The sequence below is a fragment of the Botryllus schlosseri genome, chromosome 1, assembly GCF_051294905.1.
Source record: "Botryllus schlosseri isolate E-star chromosome 1, Bs_hap1, whole genome shotgun sequence".
Taxonomy (NCBI): Eukaryota; Metazoa; Chordata; class Ascidiacea; order Stolidobranchia; family Styelidae; genus Botryllus; species Botryllus schlosseri.
In genome coordinates, this window is record NC_137236.1 from 28,747,540 (window position 1) to 28,773,210 (window position 25,671).

Here is a 25,671-nt window from a genome sequence, read left to right on the forward strand (position 1 = left end):
ATGCAATATCACAATTCGTAAAATATAACTTACCTTCCACATCTTCAAAGGGAGCGTTATCCATCGCGACTTTTATATTACGATAACGAGGCCTTTAACACCCACGACTAATAATCTCAAGATTACCGTTCTGTAAACAAATGACGTAACGTACGGTAGCAGCTCAAAAGACGACTGACAATTTGTGACCTTTGAACTTGTTGAACCATTATAAACTACTATAGACAACTAGCCTAACCCTAGGTTAGTAATCTATAATACTACCGACTGAGCATTAGATGACAATCAATAGCAAATCGTCCGTCATACTATAGAATGTTAGCATGCAATGGCACAGCAATAACGAGCGATATTGCAGCTTTGTTCCGCTTAGCTGAGGCTGGATTTTGCGCAGCGACTGTAGGATTTCTGGCAATCCAAAACTTATTTTCCAGAGCGCAGAATTTACTGAATCTGGTCTTGATCGAAAGGTACTGTCGCGCCAATTCCGAAAATATAAATTTAAATATGATCAGGCTCTGAACCACCCGGAATTCGCCCTCCAACTCTGAAATATCGGCATTGTCCGAACATTCGGAGAGCCGCAATGTGTCATTGCTATGCGGTCATCACATCGTTTTGAACAATGCAGATTTTACATGTTGAGGATGATTTTTCGTCAAAGTACGGAGCCTGACCATATTTTAATTTATATTTTCGGAATCAGCACGACAGTAGCTTTCGATCAAGACCAGATTCAGTAAATTCTGCAAACGGGAAGATAACTTTGGGATTGTCAGAAATCCTACAGTCGCTGCCGCAAAATAATTCTGGCCTCAGCCTCAGCGAAGCGGAACGAAGCTTCAAAATAGCTCGTTCGTTGTCATTCCATGTTTACATTCGATAGTCATTAGTCATACATTCGTTAGTAGCAGGCATACACCAAAACTTAGCAAGCCAAGTCACATAATTTTGTTGCATACTTATGTTCTCATGACACTAATCGCTTACTAGGCAGCATACGTAGCGGCCTACGTCTTCAGATGAACTTCACACATGCATAGTGCATACGGAATATTCAGAGCGCGCGTACGTTCGTAAATAAACAGAGACATTGCCAGTGAAGGTCAAATGAATCTCGTGAATTCGACCTAGCATACAAGGCTTTCTCCGAGTCTAAATTGTAGGTCTTTTCTTTTCCTGGCGATACTTAATTACCTAATACTCAATCTTTGCTTGGCAGTCGTTTCAATGCAATATATATAGTATGTGATGATGAGCTATGCACCTTGCACCTGCGAGACGTTGCTGCATATCCAATCTATGGTCGACTAGATTCATGATTCATACGGGGTAATTCGGAATTTTATTCATGATGAGATCGACCCACAATCCCACATACTTAATTCCAGCAGCGCCTGTATAATCGCATCGGTAATTCATGCTGTGTAACCGAACGGATATTCCGCTTATAGTGCAGTGAGTATAATTACAGACTTATAGAGACTTTATTGTATTAATTTGATTAGGCGAATGTTGGTCGGAAATAGTGTGAGAAGCAAAGACGAACGTTGACTGATGATTGCAGTCAATTATATCCGAATACACGGTAATAGCCGGTAATAACCTGTTTATCATGCGCTCGTCCACTGCCATCTTACATATGGAATAACAGTGTGGGGATGCTCTTACAAGAAGCATATCAACAAGCTCCAGGTATTACAAAACAAAGCCAATAGGATTATATCTAATATACCTGCACGTAGCAGCGTCAGTCCTGAATTTAGAAAATTGGGCATTCTCAAGGTCTCGGATTTGTATGAATTTGAAATTGTAAAAATCATGAAACAATATAATGAAAGAACATTACCTGAATATTTCGACAACTTTTTTCAATGCCCCAATTCAATTAACCATTATAACACAAGATTCTCACAGAATCAGTCCCTATTTGTTAAATTGAATTCATCAAGACTGTCAAGAAATTCCCTATCTTATATAGGTGTGAAATTTTGGAACAATGTACCAACTTTGTACCGTACTCTTCCTTATCATACATTTAAAGCTCGCTATTGCAAATTTATATTATCCAAGTACTGAGAAGAACATATCTCATGACCACAGCGATGTTGTTTGTTGTTTTGATTCATTTAATATGCTACAATAATATTACCACTGTGTACATGGGTCAAATTGTTATTTTCTGATCACACTGTTAACTATGGTAACCGCCCTTCACTAGTGTTGCTGTCTTTTATTTACTTTTGTTTATTTCGTTACTCTTTGCGGTGCTACTTGACTGAGAGAAGAAATTGATTCATATTATAATCAATACTGCCAATATGCTTGGGTGACTCCGGCCTAGAAGACTTCGGTCATATCGGGTCTCCCAGTCTATACCGTGTAAATTATAGTTAGGAAGATTTTAAAAATGTATACTATTGGACGTGAATGTTTGTGGACATTGCCTTTACTATATTTCATGGTTGACGAATAAAAGAACTCTCTCTCTCTCTCTCTCTCTCTCGGTTAACGCTGTCGGAGTGAAGGTTGGTAGCCTACAGTAGGGTAGCAGCATGTGCTGCCGCCCATGGCTTTCGTTGAAAATGCCCCCACCCCCTAAGTAGACCGCAGCGATTTCGACATAGTTTCATGTACAAGCAATCTTTTCAATAAAAAGATTTCCAAATAATTTGCCGCGTCCGAGAAGTTCTATATTGCTTAAAACATAAGCCTCGCCGTCTCAGCGTATATAAGGCCAAAAATAATAAAGACGAGAAATGTTGAACGAATGTATTAGGCAAATATAAAATCGATAGCCGCCTCAAAACTGAACCTTTCGGGCTTTCGCCGAAGCGAAATCCGCAACAATATCCTCTAAATCAGGGGCGGGCAACATACGGCCCGCGGACAGTTTCACGTCTTACATGATAATGTGGCCCGCGGCCCAAGTCCGCCGAGATTCCCCGCTACTTGCGTAAACGTCAAATTTTAGTGACTGTATGAATTATATACGTGTGTGCGCAGCGTGCGAGAGTAGAGCTTACGCGTAAGTTCGTCGAAGCGAGAAGACTTGCATTATACCATAGTAAATTTGGGGTGCTGGGCTTATAGAGCGCCTTGAAATCTTATTAAGGATTGCACCGTGTGTTGATTGATCAGAGAGAAGCAGACATGGCGGCGCCTGTATAACAATGATGTTCTCAAATCCACATTGTCTTCGTCATTATCGGCGAGATATAGTTTTGCAGTGGCATTGCTGTCGGTAAAATACCTTCATTAAATACCACTTATCAGGTTTATTAATTAATATGTTCATCGTTTCAAAACATTACAAGACTGCGATACAATGAAAAGATAGGAGGGTGTCGAAACAACTTGGAGTAGCCTTCAAGATCAGACACCCACCTTAGTCTAGCTAGGCGAAGTAAATAAGAGGCATGCACAATTGCACATGCACACTGAATGAAAAGTAATGCAGAGAATATATGACGCAAGCGACAAAATGAGGTGGCATGTGGCGGAGGGCGAGGTCGATGTTAGGTCGTGGTCCGGTAATCCTGAAGACTAGCTAGTATTGATTTAGAAGAAATTGCTTGTATTTCGACTTGAATAATGCGGACATGCTCGACCACTGTCGGATCGCCGGCGAGATGCTGTTCCACAATTGGGGTCCGGCATACTTGATAGAGCAATGCGTTTTCTTGTATTCAGTCCTGATCATATGGTAGTTGTTCTTCGTTGACGCGCGTGTGCTGTATACTTGTACGCTTTTGTCTCCGAGGTGAAGTAGAAATTTGAGGGACATTGGCCGCAATGGAACTGATACACAAACTTGGCAATTTCTAGCTTCCTCATATCTTCTAAGTTTAGAAAACAAATCTTTTGAGTAGCGATTTATCAGTTGCACATCCAGGCCCCCGTGGGGCTTTGGCAATGATTTGGATGATCCGATGTTGAAGTTTTTGCAGTGGGTCAATTGAATTCTTGCAGGCAGCACCCCAACAAAGAATTCCGTATTGTAACTTTGATAGGAATTGACCTATAGTAAGAATGTATAGAGCTGATAGCCGATCATCATTCCAGTGTTGGGATGACTCGAGTCATGACTTGACTCGAGTCAGACTCGAGTCACCTTTTTCGCATGACTTGACTTGACTCGAGTCACTTTGCCAAAATGACTTGACTTGACTTGACTCGGCGTATCAGAAATGTGGATTGACTCGTGACTCGGAGCAAAATTCACGAGTCAATTTCAAGTCATCAAGTAATCGGTGTCGATAAAAATCACTGTATCTTGGATATGTTCGGATTGTTCGCGAAACGCATGTGTAACGCGTGAGAGCGACCAATTATTCAATAAGCGTGCATTTCATCGAGCCTCGATTGTTCTCTCACAAATAGATTGTCTGCAAACGAAGTGATCGAAGCTTAAAGCTTACGTTGTCGTAACTCTAGTGGTAAAGTAATAGAATAGCAAAATGTCTATTTTTGTTCTCATCTTACCTTAACCAAACCGATTGTTTTATTGAAATTGAAGTCGAATATAGTTTATAGAGTCCTCAACCATTGGCACAGGCTCGAATGGTATCATATCTATTTGTAAATGGGTAACGTATTGCATGTTATCAATTCGTTTCCCTATTCTCTGTTTTGGCTGGTGACTATAAACTGAGGCTATGCAATTACGTAGTTTCACAGTTCTACGTATATGTGAGCGATAAAGCGCCTTCTTGCGTGTATAACTCTATATTCGTTCATCGGTTCGGAATCAATGACCAATGACCACTCAAACTGTATTTCAGACAGCTAGCAAATTGCAATGACGTAATCATGCCTCATACATACATCGAAAAGGCAACTTGACTTGAAATGTGACTTGACTCGTGACTTGACTTGACTTGACTCGACTTGACTCGAGTCACCTCCAAAAATCGAGTGACTGGACTTGACTCGAGTCACCTTTGAAAATCGATTGACTTGACTTGACTCGAGTCAAAATGTGCAATGACTCGAAATGACTCGTGACTCGAAGGTAGTGACTTGATCCCAACACTGCATCATTCATGGTAGAACGTAAATAAGACTTTATCAGTTTGAGCTTTGAGAAGCGCGCTCCTCTCACAGCTCTCAATTGAAACACCAATGGTCAGACAAAGTTTCAGACACGAGCATATATATACGGCGTCGAATCAAGTAGGTGTGATTGAACTAACCACTGTAAAGCAGTTGGATTACGATCAATCGTGGTTTCACTGCTCCGCACCAGCCTCTTAAATCTGTCAATTTCCGCAGCAACTCCAAAAAGTCCACCTCGTCGTTATAAGTGCTTTTAAAAGCGCTGGTGATGCGTGGGGTCACGTTTCATTTTCGAGTCTTAATTATCACTTGTATAAATTTAAGCACAACCTGTCATTTAAACGTTGACAATTATTACCAACTTAAACGTACCTAGGACTGGTTTACCTTCTACAGTATTCTCGGTCTGCTGTACCAAATCGTAACCCAGAATATAGATTACTAACCTACGGATAGACGCACAATTCAGTCGTGACACTTGGATACCAAGAGAACCCTCTACTGCTGATCCGGCTAAAATCAGCCTAATTGGTATTCCTATAGTTGGCCACCCGAGCGCTCAAATTCAGCAATACTGATCGTAATCGAAAGCTATTGTTGACCTGATTCCGGAAATACTATTTGAAAGTTGGTCAGGGCAACGGAACCACCCCGGAATAGCCTTCAACGTCTGAAAATCGGCGTTGTTCCGAATAATCGCCCGATACAATTTCCATTATCACGGTCAATTAGTTATTGTGTTGCGGCTCCCCGATTGTTCGGAACAATCGGTCTTGACGGCTATTTCGGAGTGGTTCCATCGCCGTGCTCACATTTTAATTTGTGTTTTTGGAATCAGTGCGACACTATCTTTCGAATGAGACAAGTTTGCTTAGATTTTAGCTCTAGGGTCGCCAGCTATATGACAGCCAATTACCCTGCTTTTAGCCGGCTGCGTATACACTCTGCAGCCTCATTTTGCCGCTTCTGGTGCAGAACCATAACTTCCAAGTGACTGCTACACCACTGAGTAGGTATAGTGCGGGGGTGGCCAACATGCGGCCGTAGAAGCGAATTTGTGCGTCCGTGGACTCGTAATTCCATTACTATGCGTTGACGGCCGGCAACATGCAATTTGAATTTACGAATTGACTACCGATTTCTTGAGAGATTTCAATTTAAGATGAAATTTGTTCGCGCTTCGCGCGATTCAATGTGGCTTCATTTTTCGATTTTAATACAGTAGCACCCTTTGCAATCAGGCCCAACAGTACCGATTCGAACGGCAGAGGATAATGACGCGCCCCATATAGAAGTATCAACTCGGAATCGTGCGCTCCTCCACCATACCGACAATCCTGATGGGAGGTCAAGAAATAACAACATGCAGCAAAGTGACTAAAAACAATTGTTCCACCCGAAGATGCGTCATCATTTATAACTTTCACTAAATCTTCGAAAACACCCCTTCCGTCAACTCTACCAGTGAATCTGATCACATCGGCTGACAAAGAATACCGAGCGAGATAGTGTAATGGTTATGCGTCCGGCTTCTCGATCGGTAGGTCGTGGGTTCAATCGTCGTGGGTTCGATCCCCGGCCGGGGTCATACCAAAGACTCGAAAATTGGTATCCGCAGCTATCCTGCTAGGCGCTCAGCAATCACGGATAGCATGGAGGAGAACAAAAAAACGGGGGCGCGGACTAGATGACCTCACGGCCGTATCGCAACTCCGTCGTCAAAGCATCTCGATGGTGCCGGCGAAAAAGAATATCATATATATCTCTCTCTCTGTTTGATAGTAATAGGGGAGATGTGGTACCGATGGATCACTGGGACCGAAAATACTTTGAAAATTCTCTATGATAATTCCATGATTACACTCCGTGAACTTGTCTACAATTGCATGCTGGCAACATCTTTCCTCGCATACAAAAAAATTCGACGGGCGCGAACTATGGGGTCTCTCACAGATGTTTTTTGTTTTGGGGGGGTGTAAACTAAATTTAGATCGACATATACATTTTTCTTTGTAACCTTCAACACGAACAAACCAGCAATCATTTTTATTGTGAAGTCAGGGGCTTGTATCAGGCTATATAATGGAACCTATTATTTTTTTCAGTACTATCCTTGAGTGGAATTTTTTTCGATTCATGTACAAAATTAGTGGGGTGGGGACCGATGATACAATAGCAAAATCAACCAAAATAATCAAGCATACTAATCATGAAACAAATGAAACATGACTATACGTACAGAAAATCTTTATGTAATAATTGCATATGATGTTTTATCGCTATAACGAGGTATTTGGAAGTCACACTGTCGATTTTCGGGCAATATGTATGTACCCTCAATTGTATAAGTCCGAGCCTAAATCGAAACGTGATTTTATGACAACATTTGAGTCAATATTTAATCTATTTTTTGACGGTTTCGACCGAAAATTCTTCTTTGGCTTGCTGTAGCTTAGATTATAATACTGAGCAGGAAAAGTTGTCACATCTGAGTTTTTTTGGGTATATGTGTCATAGGTCCCCGGGTCGTGTGCCATTGGACCCACCGGGTGGGGACCGATGACAAGTTCGAGCAACAAATTTTAAACGTCCATAAATATTTTTTGAAATGACGGATATTCATGTATATGTGCGCGATAGGTAGGGCTTGTATCAAAGTGCTGAGCCAGCAAAAGATCTGCTATTTTCGGCGGAACATTTTAGGGCCAGCGATCATTTTCCAATTTTTGATCCATCGGTACCACATCTCCCCTATGTAAAACCACTAATATTAATGACGAAATTCATTGGTCAACTGAAAAGATTTTCGCGCTTAGCACGACTGTGAGTAAAGCCCATAACATGACCAGAACAGTGACCACTCGCGATTTCGATGCGTATAATATGCCTACGTATGATTAAATAGTTTAGTCCGGAGTTCACCGGAAATGGACATAGTAGACACTTTAACATGGGTATTTGGCGTCCACCTAGTTCATTCCGATAACTGCCCTGGAATGCGGCAGTAGGCAATCTGAGCAGTCGAAATGCGGCCGTGAATGACAAAAAGGTTGACCACCCCTGGTATAGTGAATTACGTATAAGCACCAGCCATTCAGGCGTCTATGGACATTGGACAAGGGGAAATTCGACATTATATATCGGTTTCGGCCAACATGAGTTGGGCCTTTCTGGCCAATGTTCCCTCGCTGCCGAGCTTTTTGGGGCACATTTCGATGAGTCGCATGTTGGCTGAAACGTCAATGTCAACGTCTTATAGTGTGTCGTGACGTGGTAATGCCCGACGCCGAAATGCCTAGGCCCCTATCTCTATAAATTATGCGTGTTTTCGTTGGGGGAAGACTAGGCTAGTAGCCTAGGCTACCCATGTTGATATCAAGACAGCAGATGGCAATAAATCGCTCGTAGCGCGAGGAAAGTTTGAATATACAAGTTATATAAATATTAGGGATGGTGTGAACGTGAGGTTCACGTTCGCGTTCTGTATGTGAACCTTCGAAATTTAAAGGTTCACGTTTCACAAACGAACCTTTTTCATACATTACAATTTTCACTTCATTATAACATCTTTGGTTGAAATTTATTGCATTTCAACTGCAGGCCACTCTATGCATGGCGCTGGCAGTACAACAAAAATCAACACTAAACGAACATGCCCCATGACAATCTCAAAAATTTTACTTGCTTTGTTACAAAAGTTTGCTCGAAATACCCAGCTTTCCGTTTGTGAATATTTAGTGACTTTCTGCTGTGAGCTTGACCCGCAATCAGACAACATCAAGAGCGAAATACACTATACATATAGGTCAGGGGTGGGCAATTATTTTTCTCCGCGGGCCAAATGAGAAGCAGAAATATATTGGCGGGCCGAGTCAGAAATTTTAGAATATTCAGCGAATTGGTTTTATTTCTAAATTGGGAGAAGTGAATTACACGAATTGGTGCTCAGTGGGTGTGTTGGTATTGTAGGATGACGAGGTGACGGTTAATTACCCAAAAAATATTTATTTGCCGTCATATTTTGAAACAATATTAAACGTGATACATTTTGAAGTCTCTTTAAACCCCTATCCGCGTTTTTCAATCAAAACAATAAAATGTTTTGGAATGGCCGAAACAACCCCTCGTCATCCCCCCAAACGTTGGTCTTGGCCCCCCATAGAGTTCTAAACCAAGCTTCTGGGGGCTTCGCCCCAAGATCAGCCCCCATCGAGATGAACGATGTACGAGATGTCTTGTATACACTAATTGGCAACGTTTATGCCCTAATCGCGCCAAGCGCGGAATTTTTTGATGATTTATGATTCAATCGGTCAATAATATTGGTAATTGCATATAAATTGCTATATTTTGAACCTCTCTCAGCCCACGTAGTAGCCTACTCAGTTTTACCGCGAGAGCTGAGTGAGGTACTGTCTTGGAAATATTCGGGAGGGCCCGTTGGTATGGTACCGATTGGTATTTCTTCACTGGCAAATATTGCCTATGGACAATTGGACTTAGTGGTCGTCGCGTCGTGGCGCGGTAATGGCTACCGCCGAAATGCCCAATTCTGAAAACCATTGATCTCTAAATCGCGTGGAGCGCGAGAAAAATTAGAATGAAGTTGCATAAATTTTCAAAAATACCCTATAATTCATGTTCATTCACGAAATAATTTTGGGCGCCCGTCGAGCTCGCCACCTAATTGGGGGGTGCGGGGTGCGGGAGTTACGGTCCTGAGGATAATATATAGCTTATTGTCTAGGTAGCTGGGTCTTTTAAGAGGATTTGTCCTCTTTTTTGAGATTTTGTCCTCTTTTTTGACCACAGAATTCGACCACATTCTCTGGGAACCATTGAAATTCGCTGGGCTGGCGATATCATCCATCGCTTGTCGCCGTCTAGTATACGATAACTGCATGATTGATGATTAAATGTCGCCGATACTGATGCACCAATTAATGCAATCGGAAAAAATTAATTTGCGTGCATCTGCTGACTTCGCTGCAAGGTCAAGAACTGCGCTTGGCGGGCCTCTAGCTACGTGAAGAGTATGGCCGGGCCCAGCAAACACCAAATTGTCGTGGGCTATCCGAGTCGGGTCCGAGCCGTGTTCGGGTGTCCGAGTGTCCTCTTGGACATACGGGGGCATATACTAGGCTATCCAGATATGGAACTGTCCTTTTTGAATATCCAAGAACATACCTCCGGACCAACATTTAGGAGAGTCAACTGAAATTCCAAATCAAATGTCCGATGGATATCACAATCTGACAGTGTGCGGATATTTCCACGTTGTTTGAGCTAAAAAGTCAACATCTCAAGTTCCTGTGCTGATAAGTGCACATATTTCATCCTTTCAAATGATATTTCGAGAGAAAATCGTAGATTTACTCATCAACATTCGGGATGAGAGTCCACTGAAAGTACGAACCAAAGTTCCAATGGATATCATGTTCGGACAATGTGAGGATAGTTCCATTTTGTTTCAGCAAAAAGTCAATTCCCAACTCTGACGCTGATATGCACAAATTGCACATATTTCAGGATTTCAAGAATATAGTTTGAAAGAAAATCGTCACTTGACGTGATTCTTCAGCGACGTGGCGTATAACCGCATTATGCATGTTGGCATTGAATGGTCAATATATTCCCTGTCGGGCGTTCATTTCTAGCTTTTAGGCGTTACGATTTCGATGTCTTTTTAGTTGTCGCGTTACTGTTTGTTACTCCGGTGAATATTCATAATTCCGAAAGATATGTGACGAACTTTTCGCGTGCGTCACGTCGTCAGATACGTTTATAGCGTTTTTCGCTCGAATGCGCTCAATCGGTCGGCAGAAATGGCGTCTGCGCACAATGAATCTGTATTTCGTTTATGACTTGATCGGGATTATATGCTTGACTTGACCGGAATTATATGCTGGTATTGCTGGTTGATGGTATATTTTCTTTCGGACTTTTATTTCGAGCATGTAATGAACTATACCGTACCTATACTGTGCCGCCATATAAGGTGTTTTACCGAAGTTCCTGCGCTGAACATCACTGAACATTGTGAACGCGTCGCGCCCTTCGTGGATGAGATTATTAGCGTTTTTCCCTACATGCGCAATGGCTCAGTGCACACAGTCTCGTGACTCAAATTTTCGTCTGGCAAGTTCGAACTTACTGTCAGCGGCGAGAGAAGCATTTGGGAATCTGCTGTGCGCCACTAACCTCGTTGATTACTTATAACTACTGGCTCTAGTTAGCGTAGTCAGTCAATGATACGGTTAGTGTTATAGTCGTACTGTGTATAAAGGGTAAATCGCTACACAGAAATATAATTATCTATCTATCTAGTCACAAGTGGCTTATGCTCACAGCGAAAATGCGCTTGGTTGGTTATTGAATCCTTATATTATAGCAATGACGCATGTTCGGTGTTGTTTAGAGTTCAGTTCATACTGTTATATATATAGTACGTCCTATTATTGCAATCAAACTTGATTTCTTGATCAACATGAGTTAAAAGCTACTGTTCTGTGGTTTAGAACTGGGAATGGATATGATGGTAGCATTTTGACAGGATTTGATTAAGTTGAACATCCCTACTCAAAATCGTGCACGCTGGTATTGCAGATATTAATGCGTGGATTCGGAATTGTATTATTGAAGTACTGATATTCAATTCTACCAAGCCCTATTACAGTTATGTCTACAAGAGAAATTCAAGAAAAATATTTCAAGTAGATTGGGTGAAGAGAAAATGATCTCAAGCTAAAGCAAGAGTGGATAATGGCAGGAGCATTTCGGCCAAGATTGCTGTTCCCGGTTGAATATCGGATCCATCACCACTCGCTGTATATTGCAATGAAAGACATGAAAAACGACTGTAAGAGGAACGAACAGTTGCTGATGCAGATACTATACAGTCTGTCAACCAGCCCCAAATATCCAATGAAAACCACAACAGAACTGGAGCAATGCTTATTGAAGATACGGTATCATTCCGCAACCATTTGAGGATGTTGTAGAACTGGAAAGCTTCGTTCAAGAGGTATGGTAAATGATTAGGATATAATTCAGATTTCTGTCTCGTGTGATATAATTAGCATAAGTATCTTGTGGGCGTTTGCTATTTATCGTTTCCTTGATCGTCCTAGTAATAATTTCGCATAACTTGCTTTTCATAAAAAATATCCTTGGTATTCTGATGTAGTTAAACCTCGTTATATAGAGTTTTATGGCACATTCATGAAGATGTGTCAGCTTATAATTATTTTTCAGGTATCAGCAATGAATCCCCTCAGGGAGTCCACCATGAATGACTATGTAAGAAGAATGCTCTATAGAGTTTCAACCGATATAAAGTTTGGTGCGAATTCTCATTGAAGGGCTGAACTGGGAAGAGAGCTCTGTGCACTGAGTTCATACATGATCGTATATTGTAGGTTGAACTAGCTTGTTGTCTCTATAAATTGTTTAATACAATCTTCCTATTTAGGTGCTTGTTGCAATATTCATACGACTGTTCCGGAAAAGGGCTACGACATTGCAGTCAGATCTGTGTTGCGCCATGCACATCTAAAAACGAAAATCGGCAGACCAAGGTAGATGCAATATTGATTGTCTGATACATTACGCAGAGGGGATAATGGTTATAATGCGTAACCATACTCATATATTTACCCGTGTTTTACCTGCGTGTTGGTTTATTTCGTTTTCTTGGTCGTTAATTTTAGTGTAAAAGTAGTTTATTCGTAAAGTATATCACCATAATTCAGACTGTACAAACTACCAATTTAGTTAGTTGAAGGTCAACCAACTAACGGTTTCTTGAGTAGTTCTAGTTGCTGATTTTGAAAATTGATTAGTTCTAATTCTAGTCGCACATTTGAAAAAAATAATAGTGGCCGAACATCTAGAAAACACGTGTCGTCGTTTCATGCGAATTGAGATGCCGGTGTTCTATTGAATGATGTATGTTGTACTGTACAGTACAGCCATAGGCGCCGAGTTACGGGGTGTTATGACGTCGCGTTACATTTTGCACACATTGGTTTCGTGTTTGACCCCTGACCCCCCCCCCCCCCGGGCTACGCGCCTGAGTAAATGAATAGTATATAATAGAGAATTGTCTGATGTAATACTACACATGGAATATGGTATCTTGTGATCGTTTACTGTTCATCATCTCTCTGTTTGTCTTAGTAATAATTTTGCAATTGCTTGCTGCGGTACAATACGATTGGTTTTTCTGATACAGTAAGCCTTTCCACATAGGTTTTATGACATTGTTGTATTGATGTAATGATCGCACGGAGCTCGCACGTCAGTGCAAATTGGCTACAAAAACAGACTGCTATGATGATTACCAAGCATATATGCTTCGTCAATCGGTCAGCATCTGAGCGAAAATCTTGCCTGTGCACAGCACTATGATGACAATATGTTCACTGTCATTGCGCGTGGTAGGTCTGTGTTTCATTTAAAAGTGTTGGAGTCTACTATTATTCAGTTGAGCAAACCTATTTTATGCAGACAGAAAGATTTCCTCTATAACCTACAAACTTCTCATAAGTGCGTGTTGTTCCGTGCGTGTAATTGTTTATTTACAAATTGTGCTGCTACTATAGTGGTTGCCAGTAAACTCGCCCCAAAGTAAATTCGGCCATTACATCAGTAAATTCGGCCCACCGAGAATATTGTATTATAATGTATTACCAACCGTTAACATGAATTAATTACATAATTATACTATTATTAAGTGATTTGGATGTCAGGGTATGCGTAGATCGCGTAATCACGGGAGATAGCGCGGATATTCACGGGGACCGAATTTACCGACGGCCGAATCCACCGGTCAATTCACTGGTTACTCGCGAGAATCGACTGCACAGCGGCACGAGATCTCCAACTGATACTGCTATTCATTTGAATGTGAAATCTGGTCATTGATAAATTAGCGCACGTCGTCACCACAGGCTTGAACATCCCGTACGCAATAAGGCCACAAGCCAAGCGTCAAGTCTCTGCCTGCTTGCTGCACCTGCCGTTAGGCACAGTCGATTGCCACCGTTGGCAACACTTGAAATAATGGTGGGGGGGCGAACCTTCGAACCGCCGGGACACGCACCTGCTACTCAAGTAGCATAATGGAATAGTCTCTTGAGGCAGACTTGACTAACGAGATGATTCCAGTTGTCCAATCACAGATTAATTGGAGCGAAATGCGGCTAATCTAATTCTAATCTAACTTTGGAAATGTTTCTGTGCCCTTATTTTAATTCTAATCCAATTCCGTTTGCGAATCAAATTTGGAAAATATGGTGTAGCTATAATTGTCGTTGTTATTTTAATGCTAGTCAAGTAAAGTAGTTGGCAGCTGTTCCCTGGCATACGGCCGTTTGCTGTATGAGTAGTTGCAATGCAACCCTTCCCTAGGGAACTCGCGCTGCATTGGAAAGACTGGCAAGTAGTTCATTACGACTCATTGGCTTTTAGTTGTGACACTTTTCGTGTCTTGAATGCTCTGTATTGAGTGATTTCTATCCACAGTTCTAACTAAGTCACAAATTCTGTTATATTCATGGTCTTTGCCATATGCACATCATGTCTTATTAGGTAATCTGTAATGTTTGCATCAAGGTATTCCGAATATGCTAGCATTTTGAAAGATTATTTCATGTTTGCTGGAATTGATTTCTCGATTAATATTTCAGTAAGAGAATGCAAGGAAACTGAATATCTTGTCTCAACGTTGCACTCGAGATGGCAAAGATACTTTGTAAAGGTGTTCATCATCATCAATCCGACTCGTCTACCTGTATGAAGTTGAAGATGTTACCAGCCACAGGAATTGTTGTCTGCAAGTGTGCATATGTATAGTGTGCAGCGGTGCTTGTCTCGTTTTCACTCTCATGGACAAACTTTCTTTATTTTGATTGATTGATGATATTGTCAATGACTGTGTGGTGTTACAGTTAGCTTTCTGCTGTTTTCTGTTTTTTTTTTTATGTTAATATAAGTTTCGGAAACGAAAAATCAATCGGTAAGTTGGTGCGTCTAGAGATCCTGGTGATGGTAGGGGCAGCTGAGGCAGGGGCGCACTGCCCAGGTATGTCTTGCCAGTGTCAGATGAATTCGCTTTGAAGGTATGGTTTGTTCCAACTTTCTCCCTCCACTGGCCCGGGAACAATTTACCGGACGGTCACTGACCAGTCAGTGAACGTCAAGGGGATTCAACACCTCCAGTCCAAGTGAACAGTCTGGGGGATAGATCTGGGACTTTTGATGGTACGTCCATGGGCTATATGTGGACCATCAAATGTTTGCTGGGGGGCTATATAGGATGTGCCTGCCTACTAAATTTGTTTAAATCTTTTATAATTATTTAACGTACATTTATTCGTATCATTGACGTGACGTGCAGGATGTACTTGTTAATAAAAGCAAATGTGAATAATGCGCTGAATAAAATCGTGCTTTTGAGTATATACAACACTTATGACGATATTTGTCAGCTTTCACATATTTGTAATCAACACGCCCTCGGGCAAATTCAAGTAATGCAACGATTTACTGTAGGCTACATAAATTATTTGATATGTCGCTTGATTCTAAATATGACTTCATCTCACGTTTACATTCGTTAGTCTGTATAATGTTGGAGAGTTTCAGTGGCAGAGAAATTGCGTTACTCGGGCTTTTGGTTTTGTCGCGGGTATAGCTAGTTCTACTTTGAGCGTGCAAATTCGATTTTGTTATCATGAAACAGGAATAATTATATAGCATAAGTAGTTATTTTCTAATGACATCGCGATTGACACGTCATTCATGGATGAGTTTAGTTTGTAGAGCGTGAATGGAGACTTCGATTTGACTTCGATTTGACTAGGGTTGCATTTAAAACAAACGCTGTCTTAAAAGTTGATAATCAGTCTTCAGTGTTTAAAGGCCTTTAAAAAAATGTTTTTTCGTAAGTTTTAAAATTATGCCATAATTGTGTAAATACTTTCCAATAACATGTTGTATAAGCCTAATACGGAGAATTGCCACCGATTTAGCCGACTCATATCGATATGGGGTGGTGGGAACCCTTAAAATAGACGGTTCAACAGTTATAGTACAGATACTTCGTCAAAGGAGCTATATTTACCGTATGATTTTTATCAATGTCAATCCATCATGACGCCACAATTGAATATTAGTGACCTCATGGCTTTAAAAATCAAACGAAAAATAACAATAAAAAACATGTTTCAAATAAAGACCTTATTTTAAACATGTTTGTTTTCAATTGATTTTTGTTTTAAATGCAACCCTTGATTTGACCATAAGAAGCGTGTGCAATTGTGTTAGATATAGATGTTGGCAATGCCACGAGCAGATAGTTATTTGCGAATTACTATTACTGAGCAATGAAAAGTGACCGTTTCACGACATTATCACATTGCATTATTATTCTATGCTGTGATGGTTTTGCTAAGTAGCTTCGGAATAAAGCAATGACGGGTGCAGAATCCAAACAGTGTTTGACTCGGTCAATTCAATTTAATAATGTGAAAGATTCTTATTCACAAAGAAAGCATTCAAGAACTATAGAGACTATAGTCAACTTATTCGAGTGACACTTGCAGTAGGCTACTTTCAAACGTATCAAAGTATATTATACGAAATTATACTCGGAGATGAAGATTCGATATAGAATTTGGGGAACACATATTGAGATTCAGAGGCTAATAATAAAGATCAATACCATCTAGGTCTCGTTGGTAGTGGTGGAATGACTTATATTTGCTTCTTCTGACTTCATTTATCGCAAGAACTGGAAAGTGATCAGATATTACGCATAAAAACACATCACGGCAGAATTTCCCGTTAGAGTATATTTCTGTCTAGATCACCGAGAAAAGTATACGCGACTCGGTTAAGAACAAATACGAGGAAAGAGAATGAAAACAGAATTTTTATTTCGTAAAGCGTCGATGACTTTATTCGGTAGGGTGGAACCCTGAAATCGGTAGATTACACTATCTTCGTTTGGACGATGGCAATTGGATATTATGAGTAGTTGAAATGCGGAGGTAGTCAGTAACGGCCCCCATTTAATTTTTCGACGTACTCAAGCGGGCTGTGCGTGCTTGCTCTACACTTACTCACGTTTTGAGATATGTTTGTATCGCTTTTATGTGTGAAAGTGCCAATGGAACTTGTCGAAATAACGCTAGTATCAAAGAATTGAATGTGGTTTCGAAAATATCGCACTGTCATTAGACATTTTGCATCATCAGAGAAGTTGTGCGCCCTGCGATTTCTGAAGTAAACTGCTACAACTATGCCACAGCACTTCGACCAAATACTTTTAATACCTTCACTTTCCATTTCCACTCGAAATAGTTTTCACGCGTTTTATATATCGCTACATATACTTGTAAGTACGTAGAAATATATAGCGTTAATTCTATTTCGACTCGAGTTTACCAACGCCGACAACTTTGACCACCTCTGTTGAAATGAGGATAACGAATGGGATAATCGCGTCATGCATATTGGGTATGATTTCGGCTGCGGATCAACACGAGGAAATGCGCTGCAAAGCACGACCAGGCTGTCATCTGGCTAAATGCGAACCCGGACCGCTGTCTCCTAGTTTGAACGTGAATGAATATCCTGTTACTTGCGTGAGGACGTCCGCTCAAGACTGGGAGGAATACAAGGAATTGAAAAGCGAAATGAGAATCATGCGAACAGGTACTTCCATTGTGTGCATCTGCATATAGGTTTGCATTCAAACAAATAATGTTTTAAAACAATTTGTTTGTAACATGTTTTGAACGGTGGTTTAAAAATGACATTTTCTTTTTAATTTGTATAATTGTGCCTTAATTGTGTAAATACGTCCGAAAATAATGTAGAGAGAGAGAGAGAGAGAGAGAGAGAGAGAGAGAGAGAGAGAGAGAGAGAGAGAGAGAGAGAGTCTTTATTTTCATCCAACCAAAATACATAACACACCGCAGTGGAGGTGGTACAGAAAATATGCTTGCACAGTATTCGGTATTAGATAGGAATGATCGATAAGACCGTGAAGGTCATCTAGTCTGATCACCAGTGGTGGCTTTTGGGGTGGGCGAGGTGGGCGGTCGCCCAGGGCCCCCCCTGTTTGAGGAGGGCCCCCCCTCCTCGGTTTACGCGCTTTTTTTCCAACTATTTCTCCGGTTTACGCGCTTTTTACCAACTATTTCTCCGGTTTACGCGCTTTTTACCAACTATTTCTCCGGTTTATGCGCTTTTTTCCAACTATTACCATTTTCTAAATAACCGTGGAAATCCTTGTATCCGTGAAGAATACGGTACAGTACCGTAAAAAGGCATGAATCATAATTCTCATTTTTTAAGTTATCATTTTTCGAATAACCATGAAAATCCATGCACCGATGTAGAATATGGTCTCGTAAACAGTTGTCGATAATCAAATTTCTGCGCGCGTTAAAAGAGCTTACTTTGATTTTATGAGGGAAGGCCCTCCTACATTTATGCAATTTTTGGTTATCATTTTGCGAATAACCGTGAAAATACATGCAGGCCTACCCATGTAGAATATGGCAGGTCAACCGTAAACAGTGGTCAATCATTAAATTTCTGCACCGGTTAAAAGAGCTCACTTTCATTTTATGGGAGACCCCTCATTTACTCAATTTATAGTTATCATTTTACGAATAACCGTGGCAACACATGTAGGCCTACCCATGTAGTACCGTAAACAGTTTTCGATCATCAAATTTCTGTGCGCGGTAAAAGAGCTTACTTTGATTTTATAAGGGGGGGGCTTCTACATTTACGCGATTTCTGGTTATCATTTTGTAAATAACTGAAAATACGCGCAGGCCAACTCATGTGGAATACGGTACTGTAAACAGCTGTCGATCATTAAAATTCGGCACGCGTTCAGCTTGCGTGCGAGCTCACTTCGATTTATGAGGGGGGGGGGGCCCTACATTTACGCAATTTTTGGTTATCATTTTGTAAATAACTGAAAATACATGCAGGCCTACCCATGTAGAATATGGTACTGTAAACAGTTGTCAATAATTAAATTTCTGCACGCGTTATAAGAGCTTACATATATTTTATGAGGGGGGCCCCTGCTACATTTATGAAATTTATAGTTATCGTTTTGCGAATAACCGTGAAAATATATGTACCCATGTAAAATATGGTACCGTAAACGGTTGTCGATCATCAAATTGGTGATTTGTGTGAGAGACGCGATCGCATCCGCTAACATAAAATTTTGTTGTGAATGATTATCACTTCCAGTATATTTTTGAATAATATTCAACACCTTTTTCTCAGTGCTATAAAATTACAATAACATTCACAAGAAACTACTACAGTGCATACAGGAAGTATACATTTTCAGTGACTGGTGCAGCTCGTTCATTTTCAGTACTAGGCTAACTCCATGTCAGTAGCCCTAAAACAATTAAATTGTTTATTTCAATTTTTAGATTTGACAGAAATTTGGATTAAGTGATTTTGAAATATATCCGAGTAGCTTACATCACAATTTCAAGTTTTTAAATTCAATATCCAGCTTTTCAAGCCAGCGCATGATAAAAAACAAGCTTTTCCGGCTCATTCAATCGTAAAATTGATAGAATTTTTGGTAGGTCTGTACATGAGCTATCTTGTACATAAGTTGATCTAATATATCATTCAAGTTACAATTTAGCTTTTTTGTGTACTGCACTCAAGTTTAAAGTCATTTCTAATGAAAATCATTGCAGTATCCCTCTCATTTCAGTCAACTTGAAAATTTTCATGACTAGTCATCATATGGAAGCTATTATAAGAATGCTGAAAAATGAGTTTTTATTGACTATATAATTTTCAAGTTGTGACAGCAATGTATGTTGTAGGCAGAAGTAGGCGATTTGGATAATGTTTAGTTCCTCTTAAAACTAGCCTTCGAAATTTTCGTGTGGACAGTGTTGCGCCAACAATATTTGAATTTGACGCTGTTTATGACTTGATTTTGAAAATTATTATGAGCCTAGTTTTGACCCCTTTCCTCATTTTATTGTCAGGTTCAAGAGCTTCTTCTATTCTATCTTTAGGCGTTGAGACTCTGTTGTCTGGTTAAGCTGTTTTATGACCGGCACCATTGCAAGGATTCATTGTAAAATTTACCATAAACATGCAGCTGTCTTGGTTGGGTAACTTCTGGGACAAGTGTTGGTTTGTAATATACCGGTATTTGTTCTTTTCTGCCGGTACTTTTGCTGTGTTAGCTGTTAGGAATAAATCATTTTTCTTTCACTGTACAAATATAGTCCTTCTTTAATGATCCAATAATAATTCTTGATGACCATAAACTCCTCTTGGTTGAGTCATCTTGTCAAAGAAGGGAAGTCATTGTTGTTTGTTGTTGTTGTTGTTGTTTTGAGTATTCATGAATCGCGATGTCTCGACTGCTTCGGTAAGTTTACACCAAGCCAATATCATTTTGTACCCGTATGATAGTTTCCATTTAGTTTCCATTTACTTTTGGTGTCATATTTGCTATCATCATTTTGATTTCTACTTTTTTGAAGAACTAAATGCATCAATTTAATTGTCCGGTCATAGTAGTTCATTCATTGGAAGTTTCAATTCTATGGATGTGTTCTATAAACTTCATTGTTTGGTCACCTTCGTAATCGATTAGCTATTGGTCCTCATTCTGCTTATATATTTTGATCTGAGCCAAGTCAAGTCACCAAAATATCACGATTTGAGTCATTGGAATCCTGCCATCGTTTCCTTGAAAAAGTATGAACTTTTTCTTTCTTAGTTTCCATTGTCACTGTATTTGTGATTACTTTCACGCATGAAAATCTCATCTTGAACTTGAATGACACAGTTGCCTTTTATAGTAAATAGTTACACACAGCATCGACATTCCGTATAGTATCACAGAAACTGTAGACATGCAATATATAATACTTGTATGGAGAGGCGAGGGGGGTCTGGGGGGCGGAGCCCCCCAGAAGCTGCGTTTATGGATATATGGGGCCCCCCTGGAAGTTTCGCCCAGGGCCCCCCCAATCCTAGGGCCACCACTGCTGATCACACCAGCATCAAACAGGTACACTTGACTCTAAACAGTCTGGCTACAGGCTACAGGCGTTTTGCACTGGATATAGTCAGCGGATAAGATATGGAATGGTTGGAACCCCAGAAATTGTCGTCGGTTCTAATATAGCACGTAGATTGAAGTTAAGTGTTTACCGCTGGAGTGCTATAGTAACATATTTGTTGCTTCATACCGACAATCTTGTCTACATCACACTTTTTAGCCCGCAGCCTAACTCCAAGTTTTGTTTACATTTCGCGATACACGCGAACGTGGAGAATCCCTGTGCTATGAGAGCAAATGTCCACATCGCAGTCAGATTTCAGATTTGAGATATCGGTGTGCATGAGCTTGAAAACTTCGGACCTACTAAAATTTCAACTCGATTTTAGGTCATCGCGCCATTTCAACTTATTTATTTCATTCGATGGTTAATGACTCACAATGTGTAATCAATGGGCCATCCGCAACAGTTATCCGACAGCGCAAACTTAACGGCACCAACGAAACGCAATTTGCCACAAAACTTTGCCTTTAAAAACAATTTAGACAAAATTTTGACATCAATTCAAAGGTATTCTTTGCTACAAATTTAATCTTCATATATATGCCCTTTTGCGCTTCTGGTAAAGCTCATCCATCAATTTGACTTCCCTTTCTGTTATTATGTTAGTGTCAGGGACATCTACAACGGACATATCCGACTGCCAATGGGATTTTAAGGCACTTTATCGCTGCAGGACATTCGATCGCAAAGATAGCAGTGAACAAACTTTGGTATACTCTCGAGCCCGACCGATATTGAATTTCTTGGTCGATACCGATATCTCACACCTTGACCGAGAACCCCAATACATTCAGCCGATATTCAAAAGAAGTTGGATATACCTAAGCACATTTTCAAAGCTTCAGAGCATTTATTTGAACAGCTTTACAGCTATTGTTATACTTGAACATGAAATAAACTAGAAAAGCTACATCTGGACACCTGTTAAGTGTAAGCTATGTTACATATCTCAATATTCGCAGTCTAGCGGTCAAAGATGATAGTTCTGTGACTTCTTATCGCAATGTTGTGACGTCACGAAAATTGCCGATAATTTTTCAGCTTCAATGGCCGATAGCGATAATTCGTTCAAAGTGTGATGTCGTCCCGATATTATCGGCGAACCGATAATAGGTCGGGTTCCAGTATATGCCATCTATAGACATCTGGTTAGAATACCAGGCTTCCTGAAACGTATTTGCGATGAATAAGCATGATATCTCAAGAGTTACTCTCCATCTGGGGACTTGGAAGTACGGAATTATACCCTTGAGCTCAGACTTGGACAACTAGATAATTCTAGTTGTCTAATTTCACTAAATTAGAGCGAAATGCGAGTAATCTAATTCTAATCTAATCTGTGAAATGTTTCTATGCTCTAATTCTAATTGTAATCTAATTTGTGAAATGTGTCTATGCTCTAATTCTAATTCTAATCTAATTTATTGTTTTCCTGAAAATGCCTCGTTGTCCGCGGCATTTTGCAGCGAGTTAATAAGAATATCCCTCTCGCACAGCTCTCGCACAGGGAAATCTAGTGCCAACTGCCAAGCCGCCATCGCATTACTTACAGTACACAGTATACGTACGATCATTAGTAGTAATTGTGACGAATAATAATTAACCATGTGTTAGTGCAACGCCGAAGCCGCTTCTGCCAGTGCGGAATAGTGTTGTTGGGCACAGAAAAATGTATTATTTTGAAAAATAAACAATAATTTGAAACTGAAATGAATTTCATCATATCACAATGCTTTACTTCGCGTTCTTCCAAAATCACAAATCAGATCAAACCGGCCGCACGTGGCCCGCGTCTTGGTGAACCCTGGTTACTGCAAAACGAGCCAAGCTTGGTGTACAGACCATTCTCATGCTTACGACAAGATAGCGTAATGGTCAGGCCGTGTTATTTTTGGCATTTCAGGAGCCAGATGCCAAAACTGCCAAAAATAAAAATTTGAAAATGCCAAAAATAAGCAATTTTTGGCATATGCCAAAAATAACATGGCCTGCCAAATAGTGTATTTCGTTCATGGTGTTGTGTTAACAGGACCGCGTTACAAGCGAGAAGAGCGTTTTTGAAAGGCAGGTTTCTTAATCTGGGTCCAGCCCACCCATTAGGGGTGAAAGCATGGTGTCCTAAATGGTGTGGGCACAGCGTGATTGAACGGCTGACTGCATTTGGTTTACTTCATACTTTCCATTTGTCCAAAGGCAATTTTACGACCATTTTTGACCGGCTTGTCGAGCACTAAATTTGATAAAACGCGTATCAATGAGAAGTTGCCGCAGTACTGATTATTAAAATATAAATTATATTCTGCTCATGGAGCTGGAACCCCCAAAATCAACCACGATTTTTGCATTGTGATCGAGTTGAACATTGTGACGCAACAAACTGCCTGGCTATTTCTGAGCTGCATAGTCTCGTTTTGCCAGACAGTCTTGTTGCGTCAATGTTCTTAAACAAGCTAACCTTCCCAGGACTCTTCCATGCGAGTTGGTAATATTCAAGCCACCTGAAGTGACAAAAGTCCTCCGAAAATATATCGGTAGACTGAAGGAGAAATGATAGTCGGGCTACTAAATGGAATGTGTTGAGAGACAACACAGGAAACTCCTGGAAAAGGATCGGGAAGAGAATTCTTTCCGCGATGAGATCGATGGCACTGGCGAAGTAATCTCTTTTCATGATGCATGGAAGCATGTTCGGCCCTCCAAAGATTTTGAAGCTCTGAAAACCTTTTGTGGATGACTGGCAACATTCTTTCCCTCAACGGCTACTGTTGAAGCCGATATTTCCCAGATTCGCTTGGCGAGAAATGAATTTAGGAGAAACTTAGCTGACCTGAGTTTGGAAGCACTGTTACAGTGCAAACGATTTATGTCTATTCAACAGCTGTAACAATCAGCTGTTGAGCGTGTTTGTTAGGCTTTTCTTTCTTTTTTTTTGCTTATTGGCACCGAGTCCGATGGATACTGCACATTTTGTGGTTTCGTTTGATATTATTAACCTATGAAATCGCTAGGTTTTTTCTTCTTATTGTTTGTTGGCACTGATTATACGTGGATGCTGCACATTTTGTGGTGTCTTTTGACAAACTAGCCCAAATAAAGCGTTTTTGTGACTAATTCGAGGCTGAAACTATCTATTTAGAGGACGATGCCAAAACTGCCAAAAATAAAAATCGAAAAATGCCAAAAATAAGTTATTTTTGGCAGTTTTGGCATATGCCAAAAATAACACGGCCTGGTAATGGTGAAGCGTCCGGCTTCTCGATCGGTAGGTTGTGGGTTCGATCCCCGGCCGGGTCAGACCAAAGACCTGATTGGTAACACTGGTATCCATGACTTCCCTGCTTGGCGCTCATGCATTACTGGGATAGCATGGAGGGGTGGTGCATGACTTAGAAAGCCGTAGAGGCTATATCTGCACTTCCTTGTCCAGCGGCATATGCACTCATGGTATGCATATGCACAGATCGTGTGTATGTGTATCATGAGTCGGTGTATATGTCGCAAAAATCATCAAGGACAAAAATAAACTACGTCCTTTCCTTTCCTTATGGGAACGCACTGTGATTTGATATGAATTGAACTTGATTTTTGATGTATTCATTTCTCATTCACAATTTCATTCAATTTCCAAGTTTTGCGAATTTAGTAATTCTAATTCGAATCTAATCTAATTAGGAGAAAGCTGTGTAGCTCTAATTCTAATCCTAATCTAATTTGGAAATATTTCGTTGCTCTAATTCTAGTTCTAATCTAATTTGAAAAAAACTGTGTTGCTCTAATTTTAATTCTAATCTAATTTGGAAAAAACTGTGTAGCTCTAATTCTAATCTAATTTAAAAAAGCTGAAAATTTTCTAGTTGTGCAAGTCTGCTTGAGCTCCATCTCGCATTGCGTAGAGATGAAGGTTTATGCTACTTGATGGGTGGTAATCTACTATTTTCTCTGAAAGAGCTCTTTTGCTCTTGAGCTACTCTCTCGTTTCGCCAGACAGCATTGTTGCGTCCCAATGCCAATCTCCATAACAATGAAAAATTCGAGGCTGATTGTGAGAGTTCTGGGGTCACGAGCGGAATAAACTTTATATTTTCGTAATCAGTGCAGAGTCAGCTTTCGATTGATACCCGTTTGACCAAATTTAATGCTCGGCAAGTCGGTCAAAAATTACCGTCAAATTGCCTGTAGCCAAATGGAAATTGTGACGTGAACCAATTTCACTGAGGCGTGAGATTTGCTTGTGTCGACACCATATAGGACACTATGGTTTTACCATATCATCTCCAAATTTGTAGCTGAGAGTTGGATTTGTTGAGGATGTTGGATTGAAGAAGTCCGACATATGCTTTAAGAATCGATAATATTATGGTGGCAACCAATGTATTGTGATATATGAAAAACCTTGCTCATCATTGTAATTTGCAGTTTCACAACGACATTCCGCCGCCCAGTATCACCAGATACTGAGTCG

The 25,671-nt window shown here is 40.4% G+C and overlaps 2 protein-coding genes and 2 long non-coding RNA genes across 8 annotated transcripts in view; 2 read left to right on the forward strand and 2 right to left on the reverse strand.

The window, feature by feature from the left end:
- LOC145434861 (uncharacterized) overlaps positions 1 to 332 on the reverse strand; it is a 36,062-nt gene extending 35,730 nt beyond the window's left edge. The window contains exon 1 of one of the 2 annotated variants that reach the window (XM_080312109.1): positions 34 to 332. In XM_080312109.1, coding sequence (XP_080168235.1) covers positions 34 to 64 — 31 coding nt within the window. In that variant the 5' untranslated portion in view covers positions 65 to 332. The remainder of the gene's footprint in view (positions 1 to 33) is intronic. The other variant, XM_080312116.1, reaches the window with a different exon arrangement.
- LOC145435335 (uncharacterized) overlaps positions 1 to 25,671 on the reverse strand; it is a 200,220-nt gene that overhangs the window by 88,309 nt on the left and 86,240 nt on the right. The gene's annotated exons all lie outside the window — the stretch shown is intronic.
- Positions 11,187 to 13,274, forward strand: LOC145446833 (uncharacterized). The gene is made up of 3 exons (XR_013917365.1): positions 11,187 to 12,082; positions 12,313 to 12,472; positions 12,530 to 13,274. It is a non-coding gene; the product is annotated as an uncharacterized LOC145446833 (long non-coding RNA).
- LOC145435071 (microfibril-associated glycoprotein 4-like) overlaps positions 17,357 to 25,671 on the forward strand; it is a 489,059-nt gene continuing 480,744 nt past the window's right edge. For 3 of the 4 annotated variants that reach the window (XM_080312355.1, XM_080312357.1, XM_080312365.1), the window contains exon 1: positions 17,364 to 17,778. In XM_080312355.1, the coding sequence (XP_080168481.1) occupies positions 17,541 to 17,778 (238 nt within the window). In that variant the 5' untranslated portion in view covers positions 17,364 to 17,540. Of the gene's footprint in view, positions 17,779 to 25,671 lie in introns of all 4 variants that reach the window. The other variant, XM_080312356.1, reaches the window with a different exon arrangement.